Raw genomic sequence first — 24,417 nt, forward strand, 5'->3', positions numbered from 1 at the left:
CCATAAACAAACCTTAGATTAGCTGATCTATAGCCATAAACAAACCTTAGATTAGCTGATCTATAGCCATAAACAAACCTTATATTAGCTGATCTATAGCCATAAACAACCCTTATATTAGCTGATCTATAGCCACAAACAAACCTTATATTAGCTGATCTATAGCCATAAACAAACCTTATATTAGCTGATCTATAGCCATAAACAACCTTATATAAGCTGATCTATAGCCACAAACAAACCTTAGCTGATCTATAGCCATAAAAAACCTTATATTAGCTGATCTATAGCCACAAACAAACCTTAGATTAGCTGATCTATAGCCATAAACAACCCTTAGATTAGCTCATCTATAGCCATAAACAAACCTTATTTTAGCTGATCTATAGCCAATAAACAAACCTTATATTAGCTGATCTATAGCCATAAACAACCCTTAGATAAGCTGATCTATAGCCATAAACAAACCTTATATTAGCTGATCTATAGCCACAAACAAACCTTATATTACAGTAGCTGATCTATAGCCATAAACAAACCTTATATTAGCTGATCTATAGCCATAAACATCCCTTAGATTAGCTGATCTATAGCCACAAACAAACCTTAGCTGATCTATAGCCACAAACAAACCTTAGATTAGCTGATCTATAGCCACAAACAAACCTTAGCTTAGCTGATCTATAGCCATAAACAAACCTTATATTAGCTGATCTATAGCCATAAACAACCCTTAGATTAGCTGATTTATAGCCACAAACAAACCTTAGCTTAGCTGATCTATAGCCATAAACAACAAATTTCCTGGAAGAGCAAATTCAACAATTTTCAATAATTTCTCTTGATGGATGATTGTGACAGAATCTGTCACAAGCTCTTACACCCAATTAAAATAATCCACATCACAGTGCCTCACCAGAGCCCTTTACTGTTTACTAACAAATCAAACACTGATTCAGTATTTCATAAGAACCCATTTCTGGCCAGATATATAGAGAACTGTAAAAACTTCCCCAAATGGCAAGCATCTCTAACTGACCAAAATAACACATAGTTTGTGTGTTATTGAATAATTACTTTACTAATGTTACAAATGTAATCTCTGTATTGTATTGGGACTAATGTGTGAGACATAAAGCAGTCACTAGCCCTACATTGCTCCAAATTGCATTGGCTTCCAGAAGCCCAATGCCTAATGTGCAATGCATTCATCTACTGCTGGTAAAGGGGTGTAGAAGCTCTTTTCAATTGCTGAGGGGTGTGAGAAGTGGAAAAGGTTGATGAAGACTACCTGATGTAGATGATAGATGACCTAACATTACCTTAACAAACTCAAAGGTCAACCATCTGAGGAGAGCTTTCTGTTAATTGAATCAGATTTCACAACCCTGTTTTCTTATTTTCTAACATTTTGTAACATAACTGGCTGTTTTCTTATTTAATACAGACTGCTTGGCAGGTTCACTAGGATTATTTTAACTAGGAGCAAATACTAACTTATCCCTCATATACCAGCGCAATGAGTCCTTACCAGAACCCATGGTTTCCACACTTGATAGGCACCGATCACAGGTGTGTCCATGTAGGACCTTATGGTATGATTCTGTCACATAATATCCTGAGTACCATTGCTATTAAAGGCATGCTAAAGTACTCACCATTTGGTTTGAAGACCTTTGGAATGAACTTGCAGACAAAGCTTAGCATGCTATTAATATTATCAGATCCACTGCTGGAATAGTCTACAGCTCGGGATAGAGTTTGATTTAGAAAGATTGGGGACAGCAACTCGTGTAAATGAACGACAGACGATAACTGTAACGTAAAGAAGAAAATATCATAATTATTGGTCCAAAGCTGGTGGAGTGACAGATAATACCTCTGCCAGAAGTAACTATAGTTAATCTTGGATTAACACTCTCACTATCACAACACTATCATAGCTAACTGTTAATAACACACTGCTGAGGATATGCATGTCCCAAAATACTCTCACTATCACAACACTATCATGGCTAACTGTTAATAACACACTGCTGAGGATATGCAGATCCCTAAACACTCTCACTATCACAACACTATCATGGCTAACTGTTAATAACACACTGCTGAGGGTATGCAGGTCCCTAACACATACACTCTCACTATCACAACACTATCATGGCTAACTGTTAATAACACACTGCTGAGGATATGCAGGTCCCTAAACACTCTCACTATCACAACACTATCATGGCTAACTGTTAATAACACACTGCTGAGGATATACAGGTCCCTAAACACTCTCACTATCACAACACTATCATGGCTAACTGTTAATAACACACTGCTGAGGATATTCAGGTCCATAAACACTCTCACTATCACAACACTATCATGGCTAACTGTTAATAACACACTGCTGAGGATATTCAGGTCCCTAAAAACTCTCACTATCACAACACTATCATGGCTAACTGTTAATAACACACTGCTGAGGATATGCAGGTCCATAAACACTCTCACTATCACAACACTATCATGGCTAACTGTTAATATCACACTGCTGAGGATGCAGGTCCCTAAACACTATCACAACACTATCATGGCTAACTGTTAATATCACACTGCTGAGGATATGCAGGTCCCTAAACACTCTCACTATCACAACACTATCATGGCTAACTGTTAATAACACACTGCTGAGGATATGCAGGTCCCTAAACACTCTCACTATCACAACACTATCATGGCTAACTGTTAATAACACACTGCTGAGGGTATGCAGGTCCCTAAACACTCTCACTATCACAACACTATCATGGCTAACTGTTAATAACACACTGCTGAGGATATGCAGGTCCATAAACACTCTCACTATCACAACACTATCATGGCTAACTGTTAATATCACACTGCTGAGAATATACAGGTCCCTAAGCACTCTCACTATCACAACACTATCATGGCTAACTGTTAATAACACACTGCTGAGGGTATGCAGGTCCCTAAACACTCTCACTATCACAACACTATCATGACTAACTGTTAATAACACACTGCTGAGGATATTCAGGTCCCTAAACACTCTCACAACACTATCATGGCTAACTGTTAATAACACACTGCTGAGGATATGCAGGTCCATAAACACTCTCACTATCACAACACTATCATGGCTAACTGTTAATAACACACTGCTGAGGGTATGCAGGTCCCTAAACACTCTCACTATCACAACACTATCATGGCTAACTGTTAATAACACACTGCTGAGGATATTCAGGTCCATAAACACTCTCACTATCACAACACTATCATGGCTAACTGTTAATATCACCCTGCTGAGAATATACAGGTCCCTAAGCACTCTCACTATCACAACACTATCATGGCTAACTGTTAATAACACACTGCTGAGGGTATGCAGGTCCCTAAACACTCTCACTATCACAACACTATCATGACTAACTGTTAATAACACACTGCTGAGGATATTCAGGTCCCTAAACACTCTCACAACACTATCATGGCTAACTGTTAATAACACACTGCTGAGGATATGCAGGTCCATAAACACTCTCACTATCACAACACTATCATGGCTAACTGTTAATAACACACTGCTGAGGGTATGCAGGTCCCTAAACACTCTCACTATCACAACACTATCATGGCTAACTGTTAATAACACACTGCTGAGGATATGGAGGTCCCTAAACACTCTCACTATCACAACACTATCATGGCTAACTGTTAATAACACACTGCTGAGGATATGCAGGTCCCTAAACACTCTCACTATCACAACACTATCATGGCTAACTGTTAATATCACACTGCTGAGGATGCAGGTCCCTAAACACTATCACAACACTATCATGGCTAACTGTTAATATCACACTGCTGAGGATATGCAGGTCCCTAAACACTCTCACTATCACAACACTATCATGGCTAACTGTTAATATCACACTGCTGAGGATGCAGGTCCCTAAACACTATCACAACACTATCATGGCTAACTGTTAATATCACACTGCTGAGGATGCAGGTCCCTAAACACTATCACAACACTATCATGGCTAACTGTTAATAACACACTGCTGAGGATATTCAGGTCCATAAACACTCTCACTATCACAACACTATCATGGCTAACTGTTAATAACACACTGCTGAGGATATGCAGGTCCCTAAACACTCTCACTATCACAACACTATCATGGCTAACTGTTAATATCACACTGCTGAGGATGCAGGTCCCTAAACACTATCACAACACTATCATGGCTAACTGTTAATATCACACTGCTGAGGATATGCAGGTCCCTAAACACTCTCACTATCACAACACTATCATGGCTAACTGTTAATAACACACTGCTGAGGATATGCAGGTCCCTAAACACTCTCACTATCACAACACTATCATGGCTAACTGTTAATAACACACTACTGAAGATGCAGGTCCCAAAACGCTCTCACTATCACAACACTATCATGACTAACTGTTAAGAACACACTGCTGAGGATTTGCAGGTCCCTAACACTCTCACTATCACTCTGAAAGTGAATTTGTGTTTTCACAACCAAAATATTCATGGATGAGGTTAAGTATACTGAAATGTTATTCTCTAAGCCTGCAAACCATATGAAGGGACTTATGAAGCTGCACAAAGTGTTGGTAACAAATTATAGCAAGCTAAGATTGGAAATTCTAAGCAACAACATCAACAAAATATGTACAAATTTTACCATTTATTAATGTATATTCAGACTAAATGCAAATATCACTGTAGTGTAATACACTAATTTGGCACTTTAATCATGTAACTTATATCGATGAATCACCTAAACCAATCAGTTATTTGGATATTCGAACAAAATACACAAGTCTCTTATCATTAGCTCACTAGTTAACTTTGTGATGTTTAACAAATGCTTTATCAATACAAGAAGAGGAATATCACAGTGTTTCCACTGTTACATTCATATGGTGGCAGCAACCTAGAAATCTAGCAGTGTTTGGAGATCCCACAATCATTATATTAAATTCTTAATATATTACATTAATAAACACCAATAACACATACCTTATCAAACATCTCATCACACAGGCATTGCCCAAACTCTCCACCTTCCAAAAATAAATATCTTCTTAAGTTTTGAAAGTGGTTGCCAATATTCAACTCAACATGGAAGTAATCCAGAATGCTCTCATTCACAATCTTGACCCTAAAAATGAAACAGAAGGAAATCAGACCTTATATGAGGCATCACTGGCTGGAGTAAGGAAAGATATTAATCAAATTATTATATCAGATATCCCAAACAGACATTGATTCATTACGATATAAATCTGCTGATTGGACTTTCAACCAGTAAAGTGCATGAATTTCCAAATGGTAATGAGCTTTGACTTCCAACCAGTACAAGGCTTGAAATTTCATCCAGAAACGGGCATGGATTTTTAACCAGTCATGAGCTTAAAGTTTCATCCAGTAATGGGCCTGAAGTTACATCCAGTAATGGGCTTAAAGTTTCATCCAGTAATGGGCTTGAAGTTTCATCCAGTAATGGGCTTGAAGTTTCATCCAGTAATGGGCTTGAAGTTACATCCAGTCATGGGCTTGAAGTTTCATCCAGTAATGGGCTTGAAGTTTCATCCAGTAATGGGCTTGAAGTTTCATCCAGTAATGGGCTTGAAGTTTCATCCAGTAATGGGCTTGAAGTTTCATCCAGTAATGGGCTTGAAGTTACATCCAGTAATGGGCTTAAAGTTTCATCCAGTAATGGGCTTGAAGTTTCATCCAGTAATGGGCTTGAAGTTACATCCAGTCATGGGCTTGAAGTTTCATCCAGTAATGGGCTTGAAGTTTCATCCAGTAATGGGCTTGAAGTTTCATCCAGTAATGGGCTTAAAGTTTCATCCAGTAATGGGCTTGAAGTTACATCCAGTAATGGGCTTGAAGTTTCATCCAGTAATGGGCTTGAAGTTTCATCCAGTAATGGGCTTGAAGTTTCATCCAGTAATGGGCTTGAAGTTACATCCAGTCATGGGCTTGAAGTTTCATCCAGTAATGGGCTTGAAGTTTCATCCAGTAATGGGCTTAAAGTTTCATCCAGTAATGGGCTTGAAGTTTCATCCAGTAATGGGCTTGAAGTTACATCCAGTCATGGGCTTGAAGTTTCATCCAGTAATGGGCTTGAAGTTTCATCCAGTAATGGGCTTGAAGTTTCATCCAGTAATGGGCTTAAAGTTTCATCCAGTAATGGGCTTAAAGTTTCATCCAGTAATGGGCTTAAAGTTTCATCCAGTCATGGGCTTGAAGTTTCATCCAGTAATGGGCTTGAAGTTACATCCAGTCATGGGCTTGAAGTTACATCCAGTCATGGGCTTGAAGTTTCATCCAGTAATGGGCTTGAAGTTACATCCAGTCATGGGCTTGAAGTTTCATCCAGTAATGGGCTTGAAGTTTCATCCAGTAATGGGCTTGAAGTTTCATCCAGTAATGGGCTTAAAGTTTCATCCAGTAATGGGCTTGAAGTTACATCCAGTAATGGGCTTGAAGTTACATCCAGTAATGGGCTTGAAGTTTTAACAAGTAAAGGACTTAACATTGCATCCAGAGAAAAATGGGTATGGGGTTCACTAGTTTCAACTAGTATATGGACTTGGAAGTTTCATTAAGTAATGGGCTTTGACTTTCAACAGGTAATGAGCCTGGATTCTGAATAATTGATTAGTTTGGATTTTTCAGTCAGTAGTGAGAGTTGGATTCCATCAATTCACATGCTTGTCTTTCCAAAGCATAATTAATGCATAGTGCTTTGCCCTTAACTGCTTTTCCTAATTACTACATATTTAATTAATTTAAGCACAGTTTCTAAGTCATACCTAAAACTAATGGCATTTGTATTGCTACTAATTCTCATAATCATGTACTTTTCACCACTGATATTGTTTTTGGAGTATTTCCCTTGAAACAAAGTGACTTACTGAGCAGTGAGAGGTGCGGTGATGGATCGCTGCAGGAGTACAGGAAGAGCAAGCCCGTCAAGGGCATCTATGTTACCATCACTCAACCTCTGAACACAATAGTCTCCAACCTCTGACCTGGAAACAATGTAACCAGTGGCTGCCAAGATATCAACAGCAGGATCAGTCTCTGCAAGAAAATATATATCAATATTTGGTGACTTGCTTATCAGCAACAAACAACTCTGACATGTAATGATACTAGAAAGCAGTGAGTGACCTGTTTCTGTACAATACAAACTTACATTGATTGATAAAAGGTCAGGACCCAAAGAAAGTAGTGTGAGTTGTTTCAGTACAATATGAAAAACCCTAACATGAATTGTAATTAGGCCAGGACCCGCAGGAAGTAGGGTATGACTTGTTTCTGTACAATACAAGCAGTGAGTGACTTGTTTCTGTACAATGCAAACTTACATAAATTGATAAAGGTCAGGACCCATAGAAAGTAGTGTGTGAGTTGTTTCAGTACAATATAAACAACTCTAACATGAATTGATATTCGCCTAGCACCACAGAAATTAGTGTAGGACTTTCTATACAAATATGATCTGCCATGATAAGCCCATTCAGTGCTAAAAACTGACTGTCAATCATTACAACTAAATCATTAGGGATACCCATCATTTGTGACACTCAGTGCAAACAAGTGCTCTACATTTGGCTTTACTCACTAAAAACTGAAAAGTCAAATGAGACGGGTTGCATTTCTTCTGTCCATTTGGTCAACATCTCCTCATTCATTATCTCCTCCTCTTTGTCTTCTGGAACTGAATAAAGAGTAAAGCATAAAAATGCTAGCAAAACCTAGCGTCCCTAACACAGAAGGACTCTTATCCATTGTCCTATACTCAATAATGTCAATTCATGATATTTAGTTAATCACAAAAACAAAAAGACTGAATCACAAACTCCAAAATGGCTCTCCTCCCCACGGATACGGATATCTTTACATAATACCTACACATTATCTAATGTCAGTCTTCTAACGACACTGAGATTCCAGCATAATACCAAAGTGTGGCAAAGGGCACATTAAAATAATAGTTTGGAATGTGTCATATAATAAGCTACTTTAAACAATGTCAGATAAGACAGAAACCAAAGCAGTATTAAGTTTTGGCTATGTGACAACTTTTAATATATATTATTCTGCCAATCAAATATCATCTTAAAATATGGCATCTGTAATAGAGGCATTGACTATCATCTTAATGTATTGGATCTGTGGTACAGACATTGAAAGTGATAGTCCGTTTAATTGTGACTTGTTTCCTTTCAGACTCATATCATGCAGTACGCTGTAGTAAAATCTGCCTGATTAACATCGTCAATATAAATGATACATGATATAAATGATACATGCTGGGATTGGTAGGGAATATATTTAGTTCTTTCACACTAAGTTTCAATATACAACTTCAGGAAATTTAGCTCATTAGCATAATTTCATATTATTTTCATTTTTAGAGCATATTAATTAAGCAGTTCATATTATGTGATTTACCTTCAGGAGTTTTCATAACTCTAGGTTGGCTAGCACCATATAACAACAGCTGAGCTCTGGAATCAGATGGATGGCCAGTATGGCCAGCTAGCTTGAATGGTTTATCAAACTGGTCCGTCTTTTGTAGCTCAGTTGAATAGATCACATTCTGCAAGGTAGAATCTGAAGAATGTGCTTTAGATATATGTGTAGTAGCTGGCACATCAGACTGTGATCCCTGTATAGCTGGCATATCAGAATTAGATCCTTGTATAGCTGGCATATCAGAATTAGATCCTTGTATAGCTGGCACATCAGGCTGTGATCCTTGTATAGCTGGCACATCAGGCTGTGATCCCTGTATAGCTGGCACATCAGACTTAGATCCTTGTATAGCTGGTACATCAGGCTGTGATCCATGTATAGCTGGCACATGAGACTTAGATCCGTGTGTAGCTGGCACATCAGGCTGTGATCCCTGTATAGCTGGTACATCAGCCTGTGATCCCTGTATAGCTGGCACATCAGGCTGTGATCCCTGTATAGCTGGCACATCAGGCTGTGATCCCTGTATAGCTGGTACATCAGACTTAGATCCGTGTGTAGCTGGTACATCAGGCTGTGATCCTTGTATAGCTGGCACATCAGACTGTGATCCCTGTATAGCTGACAAGACTACTTGACTCCCCTCTGGATACATAAGGCTCTGTGCAGTGGAGTCTGATGGATGGGTTGCAGACTGGGTTTTAATTCCTGAAGTATTCTCTCTTTCTGCTGCACTTCTTTGTGATGTGCTTTCATGCATTCCATGGTACAGTGTATTCTGTAAACTAGAGTCTGATGAGTGTCCTTGTAATCTAGTTGGCTCAGTCTGGACTGCCACTTCTGGTTCAGACTTACTCCAGTCTTTCTTCATGAGAGGTGTGGAGTAGATCAAATCTTTAATACTTGAATCTGAGATGTGCTTTGGTATTGAGAATGTACTCTTACCAATCCCAGAATCAGCTGACTCAGACTTCACCATACGTACCTCTGCCCTTCTAGAATCATCATTGTCTGAGATTCCAACTGTGTGCTGATTACCTGGTTTGCCTACACCATTGGTTACCACTGATGATACCACTGTGTCATATTCTGGTTTGCTTGGCACATTACTACTTTCAAAGACACATCCAATCTCCAGCAGGACATCTTCCACTGATGTATCTTTAGCTCTCTCCTCATCCTCCTCTTCCTCCTCCTCCTCCTCTCGTCTCTCCTTTGGCATGAAGTCTCTGATATCTACCGGTACAACAGTCACTGTCTGGCCTCCATGTAAAAGGGAAGAGTCTTCACTACCAATTAAATTCAAAGTGGACTCAATGTCTTCATTAGCTAAAAATGTTACATTGGTTGGATTCAACTGCTTCCTATCACCATCCTCACTGACTTTGATGTTATCTCCGATGTGTCCAACATCACTGTCTCTTCCAACTTTCGAGGAACCCCCTATGTGTCCAACATCAAGTGTAATTGGTTGGGACTCTCCACTGTGATTCTGTTCATGTACAGGTACAAAAGTCACTGGTTCTGAACTGGTATTTATTTTTAATTTGCTAATAGAGTCCTCTTTATCCAGATGAGAGTTTGCTCCAGTCTTTAGACTGCTGAATTCTTCATTATCTTGTCTCTCTGAGTTAGCAAGCTTCTCTGTCTGTTCAAGGTCAAGCCTGTCTTCTTCTGTTGCTAGGAATTCCTTTCTACTCTGATCCAGATTTCTCCTTCTCACTTTCCAGAGGGCTTTCCTTTCCCGTTTCCTGGCATCCTCAGATAACTCTTCATAGTAAGCGATCAGTTCCTCCCTGTGAAAAGTTTAAAAACATTCAAAATAAAGAAATAAACTTACAATACAGAAGAACATTAACCAAAGAAATAACTGTAGATTTGTTAATCTTTGGAACGTTTCAGCTTTATAATTGTTCAACAGTGAAGTTAATTAACAATTGAAAGGAAGAAAAGCAGAAAATGGCTACAGTCAAGAGCTACAGTCAAGTACACATAGAACCACAGGAAGACAATCTAAGAGCTACAGTCAAGTGCACATAGAACCACAGGAAGACAATCTAAGAGCTACAGTCAAGTGCACATAGAACCACAGGAAGACAATCTAAGAGCTACAGTCAAGTACACATAGAACCACAGGAAGACAATCTAAGAGCTACAGTCAAGTGCACATAGAACCACAGGAAGACAATCTAAGAGCTACAGTCAAGTGCACATAGAACCACAAGAAGACAATCTAAGAGCTACAGTCAAGTACACATAGAACCACAGGCAGACAATCTAAGAGCTACAGTCAAGTGCACATAGAACCACAGGAAGACAATCTAAGAGCTACAGTCAAGTGCATATAGAACCACACGAAACAATCTAAGAGCTACAGTCAAGTACACAAAGAACCACAAGAAGACAATCTAAGAGCTACAGTCAAGTGCACATAGAACCACAGGAAGACAATCTAAGAGCTACAGTCAAGTGAACATAGAACCACAGGAAGACAATCTAAGAGCTACAGTCAAGTACACATAGAACCACAGGAAGACAATCTAAGAGCTACAGTCAAGTACACATAGAACCACAGGCAGACAATCTAAGAGCTACAGTCAAGTACACATAGAACCACAGGAAGACAATCTAAGAGCTACAGTCAAGTACACATAGAACCACAGGAAGACAATCTAAGAGCTACAGTCAAGTGCACATAGCACCACAGGAAGACAATCTAAGAGCTACAGTCAAGTGCACATAGAACCACAAGAAGACAATCTAAGAGCTACAGTCAAGTACACATAGAACCACAGGAAGACAATCTAAGAGCTACAGTCAAGTGCATATAGAACCACACGAAACAATCTAAGAGCTACAGTCAAGTGCACATAGAACCACAAGAAGACAATCTAAGAGCTACAGTCAAGTACACATAGAACCACAGGAAGACAATCTAAGAGCTACAGTCAAGTACACATAGAACCACAGGAAGACAATCTAAGAGCTACAGTCAAGTGCATATAGAACCACACGAAACAATCTAAGAGCTACAGTCAAGTACACATAGAACCACAGGAAGACAATCTAAGAGCTACAGTCAAGTGCATATAGAACCACACGAAACAATCTAAGAGCTACAGTCAAGTGCACATAGAACCACAAGAAGACAATCTAAGAGCTACAGTCAAGTGCATATAGAACCACACGAAACAATCTAAGAGCTACAGTCAAGTACACATAGAACCACAGGCAGACAATCTAAGAGCTACAGTCAAGTACACATAGAACCACAGGAAGACAATCTAAGAGCTACAGTCAAGTGCACATAGAACCACAGGAAGACAATCTAAGAGCTACAGTCAAGTGAACATAGAACCACAAGAAGACAATCTAAGAGCTACAGTCAAGTGAACATAGAACCACAGGAAGACAATCTAAGAGCTACAGTCAAGTGAACATAGAACCACAGGAAGACAATCTAAGAGCTACAGTCAAGTACACATAGAACCACAGGAAGACAATCTAAGAGCTACAGTCAAGTACACATAGCACCACAGGAAGACAATCTAAGAGCTACAGTCAAGTGCATATAGAACCACACGAAACAATCTAAGAGCTACAGTCAAATACACATAGAACCACAGGCAGACAATCTAAGAGCTACAGTCAAGTGAACATAGAACCACAAGAAGACAATCTAAGAGCTACAGTCAAGTGAACATAGAACCACAGGCAGACAATCTAAGAGCTACAGTCAAGTACACATAGAACCACAGGAAGACAATCTAAGAGCTACAGTCAAGTACACATAGCACCACAGGAAGACAATCTAAGAGCTACAGTCAAGTGCATATAGAACCACACGAAACAATCTAAGAGCTACAGTCAAATACACATAGAACCACAGGCAGACAATCTAAGAGCTACAGTCAAGTGAACATAGAACCACAAGAAGACAATCTAAGAGCTACAGTCAAGTGAACATAGAACCACAGGCAGACAATCTAAGAGCTACAGTCAAGTACACATAGCACCACAGGAAGACAATCTAAGAGCTACAGTCAAGTACACATAGAACCACAGGAAGACAATCTAAGAGCTACAGTCAAGTACACATAGCACCACAGGAAGACAATCTAAGAGCTACAGTCAAGTGCATATAGAACCACACGAAACAATTTAAGAGCTACAGTCAAATACACATAGAACCACAGGCAGACAATCTAAGAGCTACAGTCAAGTACACATAGAACCACAGGAAGACAATCTAAGAGCTACAGTCAAGTGAACATAGAACCACAAGAAGACAAATCAAGAGGTAAATTAAGGATCCAATAATAACAGCACATGATATTAAAGTTTGAGTCAGGAAAGGCAATACATAGTTATGTCCACACAAAAAAAAAGCCACTTGATAATACTTTTAAGCCAACCTCTTAACTTCTTGTGAAAAAAAGCCTCAATTAATTTAAAGTGAATTCTTAGCTATACATATGTCTTGTAGCCAAACCTTGCTTTAATCTCTAGTTCTGTTTGTAGGTCAGTCTCATCTTCTCCCTGTCCAGTCAGGGCATCCATTCTGGCTTTATCCTCCTTCTTCTCTGCTTCATCTTCAGATGCTTTCCTCTGAAGGGAAATTTTCAATTAATCAATTAAAATAATTTATGCATACTTTATTTTTTTATTTATTTACTTTAAGGCTGTTGTGGTTTGGAAAATGTGAAATAATCTGAACAAACTACATATAGATGATGGTGAGTCTGTATGAGTCTGAGTTATGGTGTACCATTACTACACATAGGTAATGGTCAGTCTGTACAAGTCTGAGTGATGGTGAACCATTAATACTTATAGGTTATGATGAGTCTGTATGAGTCTGAGTGATGGTGTACCATTACTACATATTGATGATGGTGAGTCTGTATAAGTCTGAGTGATGGTGCACCATTACTACATAAAGATGATGGTGAGTCTGTATAAGTCTGAGTGATGGTGCACCATTACTACACATAGGTAATGGTAAGTCTGTATAAGTCTGAGTGATGGTGCACCATTACTACATAAAGATGATGGTGAGTCTGTACATTAACCTGGTGGAAGCTATGAGTGTACCAAGGGTGATTATGCAAATAAGAAGCCTTTTATCAAAGATTGAGACTAAATCATGCTACATAAGATTGAACGCTCTAAGCGACATACAAGGGTTTCTGAAAGTCAGAGGAAAGGTCACCAATAGTCAACTGCCTTACCAATAGTTCTTGCTGCATCTGTTCCTTCAGTTCTTGGAAGATCTTTCTCTTTTTGGCATCCGCTTCAAGACGTACTTTCAGGATGTTGTCTGGGAGTAGGGAGATATTAATTTGTAAGGTTAATTCTTGGTTAATAATGCTTCATTTTAATTCAATAAATCAAGAATAGGGCACATCTACTCATCATGGGGCATCTGCTCACAAAGTATGACATTGACACAAATTGTTTTTGTTGAGATATCGTGTTTACAAGCTGTTCTTGGGAGAAACATCTATTTCTGTACACTGCAGATTTGTTTTCCAAATATTACTTTCAAGATCTCTTTAATTGGCTATTGTTTAAATTTGCCATTGTCTACACACCAATGGCCACATGAACTACTAAAGAGACTTCCCAGGGTAGCAAGCAAATAGTTACTACTTGAAGTAATGGCATGCAGCTTTATGTTTCTGAGACTTCCCAGGGTAGCAAGCATATCGTTACTACTTGAAGTAATGGCATGCAGCTTTATGTTTCTGAGACTTCCCAGGGTAGCAAGCAAATAGATACTACTTGAAGTAATGTCATGCAGCTTTATGTTTCTGAGACTTCCCAGGGTAGCAAGCAAATAGTTACTACTTGAAGTAATGTCATGCAGCTTTAGGTTTCTGAGACTTCCCAGGGTAGCAAGCAAATAGTTACTACTTGAAGTAATGGCATGCAGCTTTATGTTTCTGAGACTTCCCAGGGTAGCAAGCAAATAGTTACTACATGAAGTAATGGCATGCAGCTTTATGTTTCTGAGACTTCCCAGGGTAGCAAGCAAATAGATACTACTTGAAGTAATGTCATGCAGCTTTATGTTTCTGAGACTTCCCAGGGTAGCAAGCAAATAGTTACTACTTGAAGTAATGTCATGCAGCTTTAGGTTTCTGAGACTTCCCAGGGTAGCAAGCAAATAGTTACTACTTGAAGTAATGGCATGCAGCTTTATGTTTCTGAGACTTCCCAGGGTAGCAAGCAAATAGTTACTACTTGAAGTAATGGCATGCAGCTTTAGGTTTGCTTACTCTGAATTCTCTCCATCTCCTTAGCAGCTTGACGGTGAGCTCTGATAGCATTCTCCTCTTTGGCTTTCTCTTCTGATGCTGCCTACAAAAAAAAACAATATAAACTAGTTGATATATTTCAGTTTCTTTTCCTTGTTTATATCTTTCAGTCAGTGTTTCCCTGATTCTAACTTTCAGTCAGTTTCTCCTTGCTTGGTTAATATTACATAATTATATTTGAAGTTCAATCTGAGGGGCATTGCTAGTGATATATATATTTGAAGTTCAATCTGAGGGCATTTTCAAGTGATATATATATGAAGTTCAATCTGAGGGGCATTGCTAGTGATATATGTATTTGAAGTTCAATCTGAGGGGCATTGCTAGTGATATATATATATTTGTAGTTCAATCTGAGGGGCATTGCTAGTGATATATATATATTTGTAGTTCAATCTGAGGGGCATTGCTAGTGATATATGTATTTGAAGTTCAATCTGAGGGGCATTGCTAGTGATATATATATATTTGTAGTTCAATCTGAGGGGCATTGCTAGTGATATATATATATTTGTAGTTCAATCTGAGGGGCATTGCTAGTGATATATATATATTTGTAGTTCAATCTGAGGGGCATTGCTAGTGATATATATATTTGTAGTTCAATCTGAGGGGCATTGCTAGTGATATATATATATTTGTAGTTCAATCTGAGGGGCATTGCTAGTGATATATATATATATCTGAAGTTCAATCTGAGGGGTATTGCTAGTGATACATATATTTGTAGTTCAATCTGAGGGGCATTGCTAGTGATATATATGTTTGTAGTTCAATCTGAGGGGCATTGCTAGTGATATATATATTTGAAGTTCAATCTGAGGGGCATTGCTAGTGATATATATATATTTGTAGTTCAATCTGAGGGGCATTGCTAGTGATATATATATTTGAAGTTCAATCTGAGGGCATTTTCAAGTGATATATATTTGAAGTTCAATCTGAGGGGCATTGCTAGTGATATATGTATTTGAAGTTCAATCTGAGGGGCATTGCTAGTGATATATATATTTGAAGTTCAATCTGAGGGGCATTGCTAGTGATATATTTTTTTCTGGAGATCAATGGGAGACTGCAAGGGCAAATGGAACAAAAATAAGAATTAAGAAGAGAAGCACAACAAAACTAAAATGATTGGAAAACATTCAACGAGACCTTTTGTTTTCTGGAGATTGTCTTTTGTCTGGACAAAATGGTCATCTGCTTAGAATATTCTGCTGTTTTAAAATGACTTTCCTCTAGTTCCTTGGAGGAGAAGGTGATAATGATTCGAGGTACGGCCATATCCACATTGCAGATAAAGTGCTGTAACAATATAAAAACATTGGTAATATAATATATAAACAGGAATATGCCCTCATCGCAGATGCAGTTATGATACAAGAAACATTCACAATATCTTGTACAAGACCATATCAACATTGCAGATAAAGTACTCCCATGATACAGATATAACTAATATTATAATAAATAAATAGGACCATATACACATTGCAGATAAAAAGCTCTCATGTTACAGAAATAACAAATATTGTAATATATATACATAAATAAACAGGACCATATCCACATTGCATTTTAAAGACTGTCATGATACATATACCTCACATTATCATATATAAACAGGATCATATATGCATTGCATATAAAAGGCTGTCATGATAAAGAAGTAACTAATATTATAATATAATATAATATAATATAATATAATATAATATAATATAATATAATATAATATAATATAATATAATATAATATATATATATATATATATAGACATAAATAAACAGGACCATATCCACATTGCAGGTAAAGGCTGTCATAATGCAGAGTTTACTAATATTATAATAAATAAACAGGGCCATATGCACATTGCAGTTAATAGGCTGTTATGATACAGAAATAGTTAATCTTACAAATAATCATGGCCATGTCCACATTCTAGATAATTTGCTGTAAAAATACAGATACCATCAGGGACACAATTTAAGGTTTTACTTTTTATTATTTATTCTTAGCATTTGTAAGTAAAAGATTTTATATTTCAAACCTCAGGACAACAGAGTTTCATAAGGTTGATAGACTTTCCACAGTTGAAAATATCAGTTGCAATGGAACCCATGAAGAAAGGCACTCTTGCTTCATCCTCTAAAGCTCTCAATTTATAACCGTGGGTCCAGTAATATTTATCTAGGATAATTTAGAGATATTTGTGATATTAACATAAAATGAAATAAAGGAAAGTAACGTACAACTAATTATTGAAGTTCATATCTTTGGATACTAATAATAATAATGATGACGATGACTGTGATGGAGTTAATTTCAGATTAGTTTCTATCAATCCCTTGACAAAAGTGATCAATTAACTACTGTTCATTTCAAAGTGAATATTCAATACTTTCAGTTGCCTAAATGTATTAAAGTATTGCCAACTACATTTAATGACGAGGCACAAAGATCACAAAAGCATCCAATTTCTAACAGAATTGTTTATGTGTGACAGAAAGTACAAGTCATACTTCTTTAACAAGTATAGTTCTATGAGAGCACCTCACAGAACTGCTTATGTGTGACGGAAAGTACAAGTCATACTTCTTTAACAAGTATAGTTCTATGAGAGCACTTAAGGTGACCATGTGTGAGAGTTTTGTTTTTATATGACACTCTAGATGTGTCTTGAAATGACCAGTAGTCAGAGGGCTTACCTCTTTTATAGATATGTTCATTGTCAACTTCAATCATGAATTCTTGGTACAGATCCCCACAAATGCCGTGGAATGACCAGTCTTGGATGAACCTGCAAGGTCAGATGAGACCATAGGGAAATGGAAAATGATAAGATAAGTGGAGAATTAAAATATCACTTATGTTTCATGATATCCTGTTTATGGAGGCTCTACTCAGTTCCAGTGAGCTGTCAAGGCTGCAACGAGGCCCAGAAGGGCTTCTTGAAATATTTTCAATTGCGACTCTTATTCATGAAGCTGGTTTATATTTTATTTTGCTTCTTGAAGATTGACTCATGTCCTATGCTATTGGAAGAGCTTGCATCAGAGACTGTGAGTTCTACTGACCACACATACGTGATAACAACACTACTAAACGAGCTTACTCTTCAAGGACTCTATGTGGTTATCACCCGGGTTCGTGTCAGCGAAATTGGGTAATGCTTTCATTAACAGCCCATGGAATATGCTGGTACCCAATTAAGGCCTCATTTGTCAGGTAAACAGTCAACACAACTCACAAGCATTGATTAACATTTCAGAAGTGATTACAAATCATCTTGTTCATCTTATCCAATGCAATTGTATCACAGAAGTAAAAACTGTACTTATAAATAGTGTTGCCAATCTGCATGGTACCGGTACACACTATATGTTATGCTGGTGTTTGTATGAGCTGAATAGAACCCTTTCATTTGGCATTTGAGCATGTAATTGTTCTTATATAGATACTTCAAATAACAACAATGTCTAGTTAAAGAATTCTCAAACTTAAACAGCAGGAAATGAAGTTTGATTAGTGCCACTTCAGCTATTACAATAGGAGAGTGACAAGTTTGTAGAAAAACTTCAACCAGATGTTTACTTGAGCAGAATCCAATGTACAAGGACTATGTAAAAATGAAAATCTTCAACAATAAATTCACCGGCCAATGCTTTTTCTGCATAATTGATGCCATTTCCCCTACACAGAAAGAATTTATGGAAATATGTTTAATATTCAAAAGAAAAAATGCTAAGGATTTCCTGCTGAAAATGTGATATCTTCAGGCAAAGTAATGAAGCAACATGCTTGTATGTTTTATGCATGATTTAAGAATTTGAATACTTTAAAGTTGCCCCAAGCATGGACATATCATGTTGCAATGTTTTGCATGCATTAAGAATGACAGGATTTGAATATAAATGATGTTGAAATGATTCAGTCTTTGAACAGCTATTTGTCAAAATTCCTGCATAGTGAGCATTTACCACCAGGATCTAACAAGACTATTCACATATTACCTAGGAATATCATTTCCTTTTAACAATTTTCATTGGGTATTTTAAGAACCACAAAACATGTTTAAAATTGTAGGGACATTACTTCATACTGTACTCTTCATTGCAACCAGACCCTGCTAAGCCAAGTAAGTGGACCTCAGGAGGAAGACTATGATTTAAACATGGTATCATTGAGCATTGTTACTTCAAAACTTTGCTCTTTCCTTTACAAACAAATCTTGTTGTTAATTTCTGTTTGAATGTGATACAATAAGATTGTTAACTTTGCTAATAATGCACTATTAATTCAATGCTTCATCAAAATACAAGCCTTAATATATCCTGTGTGGATAAATTACCAAAGACATTTTCTATTGAGGATGTGGTTTTCACCAAGCTGTTAAGAGAAATGTTAGTCAATTGTTTCAAGCAATCAACATGATCCTTTCCAATACCTTCTAATGATAGTTTGCTGATATGTTAAGGTAACATTTGACCATGCTAACACTGCTACTGAGGGACTAGAGATGAGCTTTGCTGATATGTTAAGGTAACATTTGACCATGTGCTAACACTGCTACTGATGGACCAGAGATGAGCTTTACTGATATGTTAAGGTAACATTTGACCATGTGCTAACACTGCTACTGAGGGACTAGAGATGAGCTTTGCTGATATGTTAAAGATGAGCTTTGTTAATTACTACTTGTATGTATGTATGTTAGGTTTCTTTACAGTTATAATGGCTGACTTTAAAACCTATATCTGTTTACTTACATGAGATAAGGTCCGCAGGCATCTCTGAGGAGAGATAGAAGTATAAGGTACTCCTCCCTACTGATGCAGTCTAGACAGCTCCGGTAAAGATAAGATATAAGTTTGATACCAGTACAGAGCTGGTCTCCTCCATCACCAGGACGAGTGCCTTGCCTCTCATCACACCCACAAATTGAGGCCAGAGTCCTAACACAGATATAAAGAAGACAAACGGTTGCACAAAATCATATTTAATCTCATTTTCTAAGAAATGTTTACATTTATGATAACATACTGGTAACAAAACAAGGCTACAAACTTCACATGCCATCTTTCCTTGCTATCTATTGTTGCCTCTACACTGCCTTTAGTGTTGTATTGTATTCATGTAGTTCTTCAACACTTTTAGTGTCATATAACTAGTGTAGCACTGTACCATAGCAGAGTATTGTAATAAGTTCGTACTATCACTGTCCTGTATATTGGTATGAGAAGGCACAGCAATACTGACTCAGTTTAATCTTATTCTTTATTCATTACAAAGGTGCTTGTTGCAAGGTTCTGCCACAATGTAAGACTGCTTTAAATTGGTATAGACATTTCAACTAACTTTCACCATGAAACTGATACAGGAAAAGCAAGGACAAACATTAGAGATTTCACCTTCAAGTGGCAGTATGTCATCACACCTTGATGAACTAGCCATAATATCCTCCATATTAACCAACATTTGTACATCACAGACAAATAGAATTCAGATGATGGTCGGGTTTGCATCTCAATTTAAGTGACATTCAAGGTTTAGAAGCTATCACCATGGGCAACATGCAAGCTTACCTTAGCAATGATACCAGCTTTGAAAATACCACCCTCATCTTCAGAAGTGTTAAGGCACTGTTGTCATCGGAAACTGCTTTCATGACAGAAATCTGGTAGAAATTAAGAAATTTTCTGACGGATCCAAGAAAGGCCTGCAGGACGAGTCCATTGTGATAAAAGGAATCCATGAATTGAGGCTGTGTAATGTATTGTAATCTGACATAGTCTGTCGCGGCATCAGTGAAAAACTGGATCATTGACTGGAAACTCTCAACACTTGTACCAGTCAGTCGACAATTTCGGTTGGAACTGAATGTTAACAATTTCTACAAAACAGAAAAAGATAAGAAAGAACTCTTAGGAAATTTATTTCCACAACCATAATATAAGTGTCACATGACCGAACACAAAATGGATATGCTCATTCATTATCTAGTGTTGTAACTTTTAATTTTCCCCCTCCCTTCATATAGACTTTTGTTCCAACATCTCTGAGACAAGGAAAAACGCAATGCAAATTTTGTACAATAACAAGTATTATTAATCTTCATGACTCATCCGAAATTACTAAAATAGGCTAAACACAGTAATATTGACAAATTAATTTTATTTTTGGCACCTTATGAATAAAAATACTCTCACCCTTGTAAAGAAACCAACAAGGGTGATGAAAATGACAGGATCCTTTGGTGCCAACCACAGCTCCTGTGGTGCCAACCATTACAAATTGACAGTTTTCTTACAAGCACAACAGCAAACTTGAAATGGTTTGAAACTTTTGACAAGTCACCCTAAATCAATGTCCATATGGATCCTCAGAAAGCCACCTGGGATCAATGTGCTGCTAGACTCATCAAAAAGACAGTTTTGGCCAATGTTCTCCTGGCTGCTCTATCACAAGCAGAGTGTCCTTATATCAATACTCTGGCAGAGTCAACTACAGCCAATGCTCTATTACAAGCAGAGTGTCCTTATATTTATACTCTGGCAGAGTCAGCTACAGCCAATGCTCTATTACAAGCAGAGTGTCCTTATATCTATACTCTGGCAGAGTCAACTACAGCCAATGCTCTATTACAAGCAGAGTGTCCTTATATCTATACTCTGGCAGAGTCAACTACAGCCAATGCTCTATCACAAGCAGAGTGTCCTTATATCTATACTCTGGCAGAGTCAACTACAGCCAATGCTCTATCACAAGCAGAGTGTCCTTATATCTATACTCTGGCAGAGTCAACTACAGCCAATGCTCTATCACAAGCAGAGTGTCCTTATATCTATACTCTGGCAGAGTCAACTACAGCCAATGTTGGATCCATCACAAAGTCACCTCTACTGAATGTTTGAATGAATGCAACAGAGTTACCTAAATTGAATCTTTTTTGGATACATTACAGAATCATCTTAAGACAAACCCGGATCCATCCCAGAATCCCCTTCAGTCAATGTTCTTTGGATCCCACAGGGTTACCAAAAATCAATGTCGATTGGATATTATACAGGATGACATGTTCTATGAAGCCATGAAAAAGAGACATCTAAAGTCAAGCTCTTGTGGATACGTCGAAGACTCACCTCAAGTCAAGTTGTTATACATACGTCACAGAGCAACCAAGTCAACTTCTATGGATACATATCAAAGAATCACATTATGTCAGATTCTTATGGATACACCAAAGAGTTGTGGTTAAAGTCAATCTTGTCATAGATATGTTACACTGTAAGCTTAATTAAACATCTTAATGAGACCCGCAACAGTAACCTTAAGGCAATGTCCTTGCAATGCATCACAGAGTTAACTGAAGTCAAAGTTCCTATTGATACATCATAGAGTCAACTTAAGTCAAGTTCTTGTGGATACATCACATAAACAGAAATCTCCTGGTTTGAATATTTGACAAGTGTTGACCGACTTCTCTTTTGCTAAAGTTTATGCAACAATATTATTTAGTTTGAATTTCTGACTAAATATAGCAATTCATGATGCCTGAGCACGATTCCTCCTGTTGACATTTGCTTTGATTAGCAGCTTTTGAGAATCATTAACAAAAATGTGGAAAAAAATCCCTAAAGAATTATACATTGTCATTAGATATGCAGTAGTCTTCTAGAGTTATACATCTTGCTTCAAGGATAAGATGAGGACCTTGCAAAGGGCTTTAAGTGGGTGCACATGCCTGGCTAGATGCTGTCAAAGCAACAGCATATTCTGAGAGACATATTAAGTGTCTGGAGGTGCTGTTTCACAGAAAAATGAAGTGTATGACGACGTATCAGGCTAGTCTAGAACAGTAGTGACCTTCCCATGATGATGTTTAAAGTGGTGTTATCTTACCTAAAGCTACAGTAAACGAGACTACTTTATGTGTCTGACCTAGTTGCATTTTACCCAGCTTTAATTTGAATGTTGCTTGATGATGTATGGTTTTTGAATGTCTCAGTTCCAGGCCTGTGCATTAATTATGCTGCAATGATGTGTTTTATGCCTTGTCATGCAGAAAATTGATTGCTGCTTTCAGACACAGTCTTCTGCCAGCCAAAGGTCATCAGTATTTGCCCCAAATTTTATTAAAAGTAAAAACTGCTAAACTACTCAAAAATGTACTTTCTGCAAGGTTCTGACTCTTCTAATTATTCATATACATTAAAGGAAGTTCCATTAAATATCTCAGTGAGTGGGACAGTAAAATGCTCTCTGAAATTAATGCAAGAGAGACCATTACATGAATTTCTTGAATATTTAGGGGCAATAACGATAACTTTGATATCCACTTACAATAGTATGGGAGGAATGGCTAGTACTAATTTACAAGAGGCTAAACAAGTAAGCAGCACCTTGTTGTTTAAATTTGACAAGATATTTGACAACTGGAAGGTCTAACTGGTTAGCATGTGAACAATTTAATGTTTTGATATGTGACACCAATGAAGTGATCTCTGTCATGGTATGTAACTAGGAACTAACAGATGGATATCAGATTGAGCACAGCAGAGCACCACATTGTGAGTACCAGTTGAGTACTGCAGGTTAGTACCAGCTGTGTATCACAGAGTCAGTATAAACTAAGTATCAATGAGTACCAGCTGAGTATCAAAGAAAAGTAATGAGTACCACAGAGAGAATACCAGCTGTGTCTCACAGAGTAAGTCAAATTGGGTATCACAGAGTGAGTACCAGCTGTGTATCACAGAGTCAGTATAAACTAAGTATCGCTGAGTACCAGCTGAGTATCAAAGAAAAGTAATGAGTACCACAGAGTGAATATCAGTTGTGTATCACAGAGTGAGTACCAAGTCACAGAGTGAGTACCAGCTGTGTCTCACAGAGTAAGTCAAATTGGGTATCACAGAGTGAGTACCAGCTGTGTATCACAGAGTGAGTACCAACTGAGTATCACAGAGTAAGTTCAAACTGAGCATCACAGAGTGAGTACTAACTTAGTATCACAGATTGAGTATTATCTGAGTATTACACAGTGATTACTAACTGAGTGTCACAAAGTAAGTTCAAACTGAGTATCACAGAGTGAGTACCAGCTGTTTATCACAGATTGAGTACCAACTGAGTATCACAGAGTAAGTTCAAACTGAGTATCACAGAGTACCAGCTGAGTATCACAGAGTGAGTACCAACTGAGTATTACAGAGTGAGTACCAGCTCAGTATCACAGAGTGAGTACCAACTGAGTATCACAGAGTGAGTACCAACTGAGTATCACAGAGTGAGTACCAACTGAGTATTACAGAGTGAGTATTATCTGAGTATCACAGAGTGAGTACCAGCTGTGTATCACAGAGTGAGTACCAACTCAGTATCACAGAGTGAGTACCAGCTCAGTATCACAGAGTGAGTACCAACTGAGTATCACAGAGTGAGTACCAACTGAGTATCACAGAGTGAGTACCAACTGAGTATTACAGAGTGAGTATTATCTGAGTATCACAGAGTGAGTACCAGCTGTGTATCACAGGGTGAGA

The 24,417-nt window shown here is 37.8% G+C and overlaps 1 protein-coding gene across 2 annotated transcripts in view; it reads right to left on the bottom strand.

Moving 5' to 3' along the window:
• LOC139961256 (gamma-tubulin complex component 6-like) overlaps positions 1-24,417 on the bottom strand; it is a 90,983-nt gene that overhangs the window by 14,261 nt on the left and 52,305 nt on the right. For both annotated transcript variants that reach the window (XM_071960340.1, XM_071960341.1), the window contains exons 10-22: positions 20,458-20,765; positions 19,642-19,827; positions 17,581-17,672; positions 16,923-17,062; positions 16,028-16,177; positions 14,834-14,915; positions 13,784-13,872; positions 13,045-13,160; positions 8,529-10,348; positions 7,696-7,791; positions 6,983-7,151; positions 5,076-5,217; positions 1,659-1,815 (exon numbers count right to left, since the gene is read on the bottom strand). In XM_071960340.1, the coding sequence (XP_071816441.1) occupies positions 1,659-1,815; positions 5,076-5,217; positions 6,983-7,151; positions 7,696-7,791; positions 8,529-10,348; positions 13,045-13,160; positions 13,784-13,872; positions 14,834-14,915; positions 16,028-16,177; positions 16,923-17,062; positions 17,581-17,672; positions 19,642-19,827; positions 20,458-20,765 (3,547 nt within the window). The remainder of the gene's footprint in view (positions 1-1,658; positions 1,816-5,075; positions 5,218-6,982; positions 7,152-7,695; positions 7,792-8,528; positions 10,349-13,044; positions 13,161-13,783; positions 13,873-14,833; positions 14,916-16,027; positions 16,178-16,922; positions 17,063-17,580; positions 17,673-19,641; positions 19,828-20,457; positions 20,766-24,417) is intronic.

Source organism: Apostichopus japonicus, chromosome 20 (assembly GCF_037975245.1).
Source record: "Apostichopus japonicus isolate 1M-3 chromosome 20, ASM3797524v1, whole genome shotgun sequence".
NCBI lineage: Eukaryota > Metazoa > Echinodermata > Holothuroidea > Aspidochirotida > Stichopodidae > Apostichopus > Apostichopus japonicus.